Source organism: Mugil cephalus, chromosome 3 (assembly GCF_022458985.1).
Source record: "Mugil cephalus isolate CIBA_MC_2020 chromosome 3, CIBA_Mcephalus_1.1, whole genome shotgun sequence".
Classification (NCBI taxonomy): domain Eukaryota; kingdom Metazoa; phylum Chordata; class Actinopteri; order Mugiliformes; family Mugilidae; genus Mugil; species Mugil cephalus.
The window spans coordinates 7,751,494-7,762,750 of NC_061772.1; the positions used below are offsets into that span (position 1 = coordinate 7,751,494).

Here is an 11,257-nt window from a genome sequence, read left to right on the forward strand (position 1 = left end):
ACCACCAGTAAAATGAAGTGGTAAAAAATAACTGCAATAAAAGAAAGACAGCACACAAGTTGGATAATTGTTTATATTTATATTTGTATATATATATTTATATATATTATATTGTGTTTACTTAACAAACATGATAAATGCAATGTCTCCAAGTTAGCTGTAACAATAAAAATACAATATCTTTGTGTCCTTAAAGTACATAGAATTAAAACAGCAAAACAAAGAAACAAAAACCGCCCTAAGTAGTTCACAGAGAAATACAAATATACAGTACAAATCTATTTTATTCAAAAAGGGTACAAATAAAAATGCAACAAAATAGAGATATTAATGCTTTGTTAAAGTCAGGTAGGTGTAGGGTATTCTAAGGGAGCACTTTGGGTTGACAACTCTAAGGCTTCTGATAAAGATCAATACATATTGGTACGGCCATACGATATTAAAACTCACTATACAAAGTTCATACAACCTGGATTATACTTGAGGATTGGATGTTACATTTACATAATTGCATATATTTTGCAGATTTAGGCATTTCAAAAAGATGCTGTTTTTCATTTAGTTTTTAGATCGTTACACGTCACATAAAAAGCAATGTCACCTTGTGCAGGGAAAAAAGTACAATGTCAAATCTGAAAATACACAGACTTCTTTAAAACTTTGAACTGTCTCATTCTCCTGATTCAATTCCACATATCGGCAACACCTAATCTGTCCCAATTTCGCCTTTGCAGCTCAATACTGGATCAACAGGAAGTTCTCACAAAACAACCCAGACTAGAAATGTCACAACAAAATAAACCACCACGTTACCACCAATGGAAAGCTATTGGATTTATGCCGCCCGCCACCCCTCTGTCTGTCTGTCTCCCTCCATTTATGCAAAGCCACCTTTCTGCTGTTCAGACTGTGGGACAGAGCACGAGACACCAACACAAGCCATCGATTCTAGGGATTAAAAACTACACACCTTGTGCAACAACACTAAAAAACAACTAATCTGTGCATGTCCATCCGTCTCTCCGTGTGTGGAAGTAATGGACTGCTCTCCGTTTACACTCTTGGCATTGTCTTGTATTAAAAACAATAATAATGATATAAAAAAAAAAATTGTGCAGAGAAGAGCTTCCATTTATTTCACTTCCACAAACTAAAACAGGAATTAAAATGGTTTAAATATGAGCATAAAGAATGAATTAAAAATGTAACGGAACAAAAAAAGAAATGAAAAAGAAGAAGAAACACAAAGAGTTGCAGATGTGATGAATGAAACATCTGGGGCCCAAAGAGAATTCACTGCCACCCTCTGAGACATTCTCTCTCGTTAGAAAAGACAAGAACGTCAAAGCTTGACACGTCTGATTTGCTCTTGTACAACCTGAAAAGGGAACACCAAGACTAACAGAAGCGTTACTCCATTATTTCAGTTTCACACAATTGTACAAAGCAGAATTTAAGGCATTATCGACAAGCATCATCAAAGCTATCTATACAAAAAAATACACCTATCTACAGAAACACACAGCCACTGATTTCCCCATGATTTTGTGTGCTTTACATTTTGAAACTCTTCAATTTACCAACAGATTTTGTTTTAAAACACTGTGTAGGAGGGCGTTTAGTGCAATTACGTACAGCAACAGACTACCAGTGATGTGAGTAAATTCATTAGACATCTTGGTTTAAGCAGAGTTTTCCTGCCGCAACACTTCTCAAAGCAGAGCGCAAAAACAAACAAAAAAAATGGCCGTGGCAGCACAGGATGGTTTTGCTGTGAGAATTAACAGGAGGTAAAGTCACAGGTGGCACTGCTTGCACCATTTAAATCCCATCAAATGCATCTTGACCTAACACACAACGCTGGAGTGGCTTGGCAATTGCGCCAAAATAATGCGGGACAAACATCAGTGACACTCATGTTGAGTGATTTGGCTTCAACTGTGTGACATCGTGAAAAGACGACAATAAAACATTACTGATCCATCACTCAGTACCGTGCTATACAAAGATTACCGAGCATAAAATGGAAAGTGGCAAAACGCTGCCCTGAAATCCTACACAAGGGTCACTTGCAAAAAGAAATCCTATAACCAGACATTAATCAAAGCAAAATGACTGCATCAGCCAGCCAACCTGCCCTGCTGCCTCAGAGAGCTGTACATCGAAGAGTACAATACTGAGTTTACTGCATAGGAAATGCCAAGACTACATGAAATGTTTTATGTATATTGCTTACAGCTTTAAAAAAAAAATCAAAAAAACGCAACATGGTGAGTGCTAAATGGCAAGATGTGTTGATAGTAGTTACAATTTTTTTTTTTTTTTAAATTTAAGTTCACCTCCTCCCAATTCAAACAAGAACTAACTTGTCCATATGTACATTAAAATAGCTGATTATAGTTATTCAACCTGTCCATACTGGCTGTGAAGAAATCCCTTCTAGATTCAATTTTAAAGGACCAGTGTGTAGGATTTAGTGGCATCTAGTGGTGAGGTTGCAGACTGCAACCACCTGAATACTTTTCTTAAGTTTCGTTCACATTTCTGGAACGGGTCACAGCAGAGCCTGCGACTGTGAAAGCGTTAACACATGTGCACTGGCCACTTTGTGTTTTGTAATTACGCAGCTAATGACTTGCCATGTTACTTCATACAATGATGTTTGGAATCACTGCGACTTTAAATATGGAGAATGCGCTGCGCTTGTGCGGCTGCTCAGAGATGCGAATAAAGAAATGCATGGATTTGGACCAATCACACCTGCTGCATTCTGTGTTGCCGTTACATTTCTAGAGAGGTGCACCTCGGGCTACAGCTTAGAAGAGGTGCTCAACCGAAAATCTGTTCCGTTATGGAAAACACAACAATTTGTACAAAAAAACCCCAAAAAAAAACATAATGAATACTGCTCATAGATCCACTTAAATCCTACGCAGTGATGCTAAGGTGACAGGCAGTCTGTGCAGAGTGAAGGATTATGGGAATTCCACCATAGCACAGGCACTAAGAGAAGGGCCTGTGTACAATTCTCAAAAAAAAAAAGCAAAAAACAAACTTGTCGCCCCTGGATAATGATGCTATGCATAGATCGAATGCTGACTAGTTTACAATGAAGACTAAGACGCACAGGTAAGAGAAAAGCTCAGAGTCTCAAAGACTACGTGTTAACACTCCGTGACTAAGAGCTCCTTTGTTCAGTCTTTTCCACGGTCATAGGACCAAAAACAGCCTAAGCGTGGACTAGCCCACGTCACCAGTTATTCAACATTTGTCACAGAACAGCAGCAGACATCTACAACAAGAAGACGTGCATCTGCACAGCTCTGTGTAGCACCAACGTAGTACCAATGTGGAACCCAGGCTGAACCCTCTCCACATACTCTATGGCTACTACTCAAAGGTAAGTATTTTTAGGGTGGGATTCCATCTTTGGGTTTTCCTGCTGTTTCCAAAGGGCTGAATGAGTTGGGTAATAAGTCCAATCCCGCCCACTGCTGAAGCCGAATATCAAACACTACTGCACAGACAGACAATGTCCGAGTCTCACTCTCTTAAGACTGCAGTAGTCTTTGTACAGCCACCATGGACAGGAAGCATAATTACAGCAGCTTTTAGCTCTTCACATGCATGATGGATTTGTTCTAAGACAGCCTTAGAAATAAAGTGAACCCATTCTTTAAAGCTGAAGCTGGATGACAATCTACACGATGAGGATCTGCACGGCCCAGCCTCACGACCCCCTCTACCTGCTGATAGAAGTTAGCATGTATCATCAGTTAACCCTGAAGAGTGTCTGGGTGGGTTGGACAAGCTAGTTCGAAAGTTTGGAAGTACAGCACCAACACACACTACCACATAAGTAATATCCAGAGAAACGATACGATATTAGAGAAAATGCATGAAATATTCAAAGATGACTGGAAGTTCTGTCACAGGTGGAACTCCGTGGCAGAAAAAATAAAACCTGTACCATGTGCTTTACACTTTCTGATGGGAATGTCTGCGCGAGGAATGTTGTCCAATTATAAGCCTCTGAATGATTTTATGTCTAATTGCACTTATTTTCAATTTCACCTGTGGTGGATTTTTTTTTTTTTTTTTTTCTCAGTGGCAAAGATTAAAAAGTTATGTCAGAAGGAAGAAACTGCAGCATTCATCTTGGCTAATTTGTAAACAGAGTTAGAAATGCAAGTCAGTTTTTTTTCTCTCAGTATAAAACACCGACAACAATACTTCAAACATGTTCCCTTCATTAAAAAAAAAAAATCTCTACTGTGTTTCCTATTTCAAGGTCAGTGTGAAATCAGTGTGTGACATATGCTATGTGCAACACAAGACAATCTTAAGATCCACTGGGTAAAGGACACCATAGCACAAAAGCAAAGGATCGCAAACTTAGAAAAAAAAAACATCAGACTGAAAGTAACGTGTCTCTTCTGGAGATGAACTTCAGTAAATCAGTATCAGATAAATTATCATCAGAGAGACTGAGGATCAAAAGATAAGCAGGTTCATCTAAAATGGTTTCTGAAGGAAATGGCCAAAACTATGCTGTGTACACATGGAACTAGTGAATCAGTGAAAGTTTACACCAAAATAGTGCATATCCTTTAAGAGCTGGGCCAGAAACGCTGAGGTCTCACACCTCAGAAGTACAGATATGCAACGGCCCACTATGAGAGATTCCTGGGGAAGGGCAGTACGAGCAGTAACGGCCCTGATTTGCAAAGACAACTATTGCTTTCATTTGGTAACTGAGTAAAGGCCAACTCAAGTTTAGAACAGAGAAAATACCTCATCACTTGTACACAGGGTCTCCCTTCAAAGAAATGTACTAGACCCTCCTCCTCTGGGGTCTGGAGTCAGCCAGTGATGTAACAACGTCATGTCTGTGGTTCATTCTCACAGGTGGCTTTGGTGACGACCATCCAGTGCCTCTTCCATTAATTACCCGATTTAACAATTGCATTTAAAAGTCATTGGTCTGATTTGGAAAGTCCTGAGGTACAGTGAAGACAGGAGGGTGTCGCTCTGTATGGGAAAGTGTTCTCTATGGGGGTAAAGTTTAACAAAGCAAGGGATAACCTCATTGATGACTCTGGAATGAACAACATCGCTTACCACGGGGGAGAAAACATTATTCAGATCTGCTGCATTTACGCAAACGCACACACATGCATACATTAGGGCCCTAAGCCAAAACCGCAGGGAATGGTGGTGTGTAATGAAAGCACTTTTTTTTTTTAAGGAAATTGATTGCTGAGCAGGTAAACTGATTGATTTATCACTATTCGATTGTAAGACAAGTGGGACATGCCACACTTGGCCTGAGAGAAGATCCCAATCTTTCCACTGAAAAGGAAGGAGGGGAGAGAGCCTCTGTGCTGACAGCAGAGGTTTTAGACTCCTGCTGGAGAAGTGTAATGTAACATACAATGACAGAGTCAAAAGTGCCAACATCTCCACAGGAGCTGCTGATATCAGCAACTCCAATCTTTTTTTGGATAAATGCTTTTGATGGACACAGAATCTTAGGAGCAGAGAAGATGGATGATCACTGGCTGAAATCTATTTATTACATAGCCCACAGAGTTGGTAGCTCCACTGTGCCACACACTCGTCGTTTGTAGTCTGTGGTCCTCCATAGAGACCGCCTGGTCATAAAGCAAGCTAGAGTGTTTCAAATGTGATGGTAAACTCCAAGATTGGGTATGAGGAAGTGGAGACAAATAGCGGGAGGAAGAAGAGAAATGCAGTGTACGAGGACTATGGTAGGCATTTCATCAGCTACATACTTTACACTCAGCTTTTAATGGCTCTGTCAGATATCCACTGGCTTGGAAACCAAAGCCTTGTATCATTTGGCTGAGCGACAACTAAACCAAACCAGATCTCCTCACTGCTAGACAATGATTTTGTCTTGTTTGTATATTTTAGGTGTGCAAAATCTCAAACATTCTGAGGCTACATTCGCACTTTTTTTTTTTGTCCTCTTTTCTCTCCTTATCAGACTCATTCTCTCACTCGTGGTAGTCTCCTCTATAGTTGCTACCAAATGTGATGCTACTTCCCTGCATTAGAGCGCCCCTCAATGGACAGTTTGACCTCCTGGGGGATGAAGGAAGGCCTTGTGTGGCCAGAGGTGATTATTTGAGGACGTGGCCCTTCGTCTCCCTTCATATTGTATCTTTGGAGGCCAGGTGAGGACCAGCGCCTCTGGGACCCACCTGCAGCCTGCATTGCTCCCATCCCTGCCTCTGCAAAAGCAGAGCTCTCTGTGTGCAAGTGGTAACTGCTCTGGCTCCTTGGATGCTCTGCCATGGTCCTACTTGGTCTGATGGGCGATTCAGTGTGCCCAACAACCCCCGAATGTGTGGCTTCCTCCTTCTCGACCACATCTTTCTCCCCATCCCTCTGTCTTTCTCTGTGGATGCGGTCCATCCTGAAATGAGACTGAGCCCGTGACTGCTGAGGGGCAGGAGGCCCCATGAGTTGGTGACCAGGTCCTGATGTAGAGTTGGTTTTGCTCAAAGTCCTGGACAGGTGGTGCTGCTGTTGTTGTTGCTGCTGCTGTGAATGATGGTGCTGTGGTTGTTTCTGCTGCTGTGGCTGAAGCTGCTGCTGCAAGGTAATGGACACGCACATGTCTCCGACTTGTAGATGATGGCAGGCCAAGCCGTAGAGCTGGGCGGTGCGTTCGGGGCTGCAAGATGACCACCCCTGGCCAAACACAAAAAACGGGTGTTCCGGGGGCACGTCAATGGTCACTTTGCTCTGCTGCTCCCCCACAGTAAAATGAAGTGACACAAGTCCCGGTCTCTGCTGGCTAGCACGGATGTCCATGACCAAGCTGGAGTCTATCTTAAGCCCGCCGCTCACCTCTGCACTACGCACAAAATCCTGAGTCTGCAGGTCCTCCACACGCTTTAGCTCCCCGGTAGCCAGCTGAATAATCGCCCCCTTCATGAAGTGTGATGGGTTGCAAGGAGTTGATGCAGGGGCGAGGCTCGAAGCTAAGGCCTGAGTCACTTCCGCCGTAGGCTGGACCGGAGGCTGCAGGGGAAGCTGCTGCTGCTGGGCTATGGTTGGATCTGCCCTTTCAGGGAGGCACACTCTGGCTGAAGAATCAGAGGCTTTAAAGCTTCGGCTAGGGGAGGCCATGGTGGTAGAGGCATGGCTGGCTGAGGCATCATTAGCCTGCCCCGGGTAGTGTTGAGGTGGCTGATGCTGATGCTGTGGGTGATACTCGAGGGGGATAAGGACCGGTTGCCCATTGGCAAGCATGACAGCATGGCCTGGCTGTCCTGCTTGCTGCTGGAGACCAGTCACTCTGTGATCACTGTAACTCGATGACTGGGTCGTGTACACAGTCCGGCCAGAGCTTGCACCTGTGCTCTCCCCATGGAAATCTCTGGCTCTTTGGCCACCCTGAGAGAGGTTCAAGGGAGCAAAGGAGACCTCTTTCCGCACTCCACTAACACCCTGGCTGGAGGAAGCCAAACGACCAACCACTTGCTGCACCTGAAAGTTGCAAAAAGTAGCATCAAGATTTTGTGAACAACTTCCAGTTTTACTGAAACACAGAATACACATTTTATTAGGCCTTCCAACATCTCACTCCAGCTTCCCCTTATTTCAGCATCTAAGCATGACATCTGTCTTTGTGTCAGCAAATAAGCACATTTTTTACAATATAAAAAAAGATACATTTTCAAAAAAAAACGTTTTTACAAATAAAACGTTACCTAAATACTGAGGAGCAAATATGTGACGCTAATAATAATGTGCACTTAAATGATGAGACAGATTAACTGAAGATAAAAATACTACAGGAAATGGTCACTATGAATCCTATGACAACATTTAAATGCACAGCAATAGACAACAACTGTGACGAATATAGTCAATGAACTTTGGTTATTTTTACAACCTCAGCAATTATATTGCAAGGTTTGCAAGACGTTCTGTCAAATACGATGAAGAAAATGTATTCATTTATTTACATTTTAGATTCATCCAGAACTGCTGCCTTTTAGGAATTCAATGCGAGCCATGTTGAAAAATGTGATCTTCTTCATTTTAGTGTAAAACACAAAATTGCGATCCAACATGGAGCAAAGTTAAACTCAATCTTTTATCAAATATGAAAATGTTATTTAGTTAATCCGTTAATGTGCAAAACTACTAAGCATTTACATGACTGTCATATCACCAGGTAACAGCTAAAACGGCAGGTCATATTAGGCTTGTTATATCACCCATCAGTGTGCCTTACCTCTAGGTCGCTATCTGGTGTACTGCGCTGACCCGGTGAGCTTCTCTCATCCAGCCTTCGATTCTGCAGGACTTTGTCTTGGTTGTGCTCCTGTGCTACAAAGCTAGGGGCTACCTGCGACAGACGTGAGTTTTTGGCAGTGTAGGGTGAGTCTGGTACAACATCCCTGCCTCCATGCTCTTTATCTCCTCCGTTCATCTCCGGTTCACTCTCCTGTTGGGAAGTGTCCCTGGTGGTAGGAGCGGCTCTGGTACCCGTAGGGTGGTAGAAGATTGGCAACCCTCGAGAGCTGAGCTCTGTTGCAGGCAGGACTCCCACAGTGCCGAGGTGCTGCTGGGCAGCTTGCTCTGAAGGCAGCATCAGTGGGACACCACTGGAAGCTGCAACTTTGGCAAAAGTATGAGCAGTTACCTGGGCCTGGGGAGGTGGGGAAACAACACCTTCCTGTATGACAGATGGATAGGGTACCAGGTGGGACACAGCATGGGGTTGAGAGATGGCGCCCGAAGGAGAGATTAATGATCCCGGGACAAAGCCAGGGGGTAGAGCGTAAGGTACTGCTGCATAAGGGGAACTAACAAACTGGAGAGAAGAATGAGGGATCTGCGCATAACCGAGGGGAGGATAGGCAATGCCAGGATGCTGCAGAAGAGGAGAGTGTACAGTGTAGGCTGGAGAGATGTGACTTAACACTGGGTGGAGACTGGTTGGTGAGTAATTAGCAGATGGAAGGGCCACTTTATAGAGCATACTGTACTGGTCAACAGGCACTGCTGGTATACCTTCAGAATTTTCCACTCCATAATGAAGCCCTGGTTGAGCTCGCAACCACTCTCCAGCTGGGGTACCTCCCTGAGTGTCAGTGTTGGGTGCAGAGTTCTGGATGGAAACCACTTCATCTTCTCCAATGCCACCACCAGCACTGCTGCCAGCACCTCCACCACCTCCTGCCGAGGTCCCACCTCCCCCTGTCCCTCCAGCGCCACTACTGTTACTAATTGGCAGGTGGTCCCTCTTCTTAGGAGGCAGGCACTCCTGGTTGCGCTCCTGAGCTTGTTTCATCGCAATCGTCTCACCGAGGAACAAGATTTACTGTACTGCACAGGAACTAAAACCTGCAAGCCAGTCAGCCCGTACAGAAACCAGTTCTGAAATCACCTGGCTGACCTCATCTGCTAAATCACCTGAAACAAAAAGGAAACAGAAAAGCATGCCGTCTCATCATAAGAGTGCTTGAATTATTAACAAGAATAACAGTTTTAGTGTGTTAGATAATTATTTATGTTCAGCCACAGACCGTATTAGATTACTTTGAATCATAAAAAGTATTAATGTTGCCACTCGACAAAACTGTGAAACTGAAGGTAACTGATCACAGAATAATATTAAATGCAAAAAACTGCAACATATCAGAATAGAATAACATGAGTAGGGATTTCTAGCCCTAATTTACACAATTTCTACCCTTAACATCAGCCTTTACTAGTATTTAAAGTGTAAAAACAAAACATTTCCACATTAACAAAATCACATTCATTTTTTATATGTAAGCTTGGTTCATCTCTTCACTGAATCTATATTAAATAATCAGACCTAACCTAACCAAACAAGTTAAAAGAAACAGGTTGATAAACCTCCAGCTAACCCGAGACGACAGGTCTGGACGTTTTACAAGGCGCAGATTGACTAAATATTATAAATTGTCTTGCAAAAGCTCAATTTTCTTTAAAATGTCTGAATGATCCAGACCTGACTTTGCACTCAGCATAAGATGCACAGAAAACTGTGCAAACGCGTTTCCTGTAACAAATCAATGACCGTCACCAGATAGAACCATTTGATTTATGAATGGTGTTATATGTAAGAGTTATCTTCCTGTTACCGCTACACTTCAGGGCAATTATGTTCACCGTTAGCTGGTGGCTGACTTGGCTAAAGTTAGCTAGCTACTTGGAGTCACAGTTTTTCCTTAAAAACACATACGTGACGTCATGACACTTCGTACACCAGCACTAAATGTAGATACCGAGTTCAAATGATAACTAATGCAGTACGAAGGTCTATGGTTTTCGTTATAATTTGGGCACAAGGCATCAGCCAAGAGGCTGACGCTAGTTAGCTACACGGCTAACACGGCTATATGTAGCTACATGAACTCGAGTCACATCTGCTCACACTTAACTTGGCAGTACTCAAAAAGTCTACAATACATATATGCATATATATGCTTCGTCTTATGCTGCACACGTACCTCCAAATGTCATCGCGAACGGGCGTTTCTTAATGATAACAAAAAAAAAGAAGTTGATATGCGGAGGGACAATTGAAGAAATCAAGGCTCAGGAGTCAAGCCCATTTCGAAGGCCAGCAGAGGCGCTCACCAATGACGTCACCGCATTTATTCAATTTCCTGTTTTTCTTTGCACGCACGAATGTCAAGCACGCGCACGTCGAAAAGCTGCAAACTACGGTCACATTTTACCCCAAATATAGTGGATTATTTTATAAGTGTATATGTTTTAGTGTAATAATATTTAATATACTTGAATGTCACGTACCTGCGTTTCTTGCATTATAAAAGACGTCGATGAATTCCTCATCGTTACATCGCCATTTAGTGCGGTCAACAGGCTGTTTCCTACTAATGAAGTACTTCTGTGTGACAGCTGAACAAATCTTCTGGGAGCAACAACATAAACCAGAATGATAATGACTTAAATCTAAATTGTGTTTTCACGTGAGAGAAACAAATTGCCGAAACCAACTGGCATGACGTGAACATAGTGGTTCAGAGGAACAGGGAAGTTTGTCTCGTTTGTAATCTAGTTTTGAGTCAGCTTGTGACTCTCTAGTGGAAATATGCAGGTGTGGCTGCAGTGACTGAAAGCACCTGCATCAGAGGCAATTAAAATATTTTTGGGAACCAAAGTAGACCTGCATCAGGCTTTCTCTGATTTTTCTACATGTCGCAGCAGGAAAAGC

General features: G+C 42.8%; 1 protein-coding gene across 1 annotated transcript; it reads right to left on the minus strand.

Annotated features, from left to right (window-relative positions):
• Positions 1–64: 64 nt before the first annotated feature.
• Positions 65–10,807, minus strand: atxn1l (ataxin 1-like). The gene is made up of 3 exons (XM_047580621.1): positions 10,527–10,807; positions 8,276–9,459; positions 65–7,521 (listed from the first exon to the last, which is right to left on the minus strand). The coding sequence occupies exons 2-3, from the start codon at positions 9,335–9,337 to the stop codon at positions 6,064–6,066; spliced, it is 2,520 nt and encodes an 839-aa protein (XP_047436577.1). The 5' UTR covers positions 9,338–9,459; positions 10,527–10,807; the 3' UTR covers positions 65–6,063.
• Between the last annotated feature and the right edge of the window lie 450 nt (positions 10,808–11,257).

Bases quoted from the DNA above. Each gene is read 5' to 3' on its own strand.
- atxn1l (XM_047580621.1), bottom strand. From the start codon at position 9,337: ATGAAACAAGCTCAGGAGCGCAACCAGGAGTGCCTGCCTCCTAAGAAG. The intron at 7,522-8,275 runs GTAAGGCACACT...TGCAACTTTCAG, and splicing joins CACCAGATAGCGACCTAGAG to GTGCAGCAAGTGGTTGGTCG.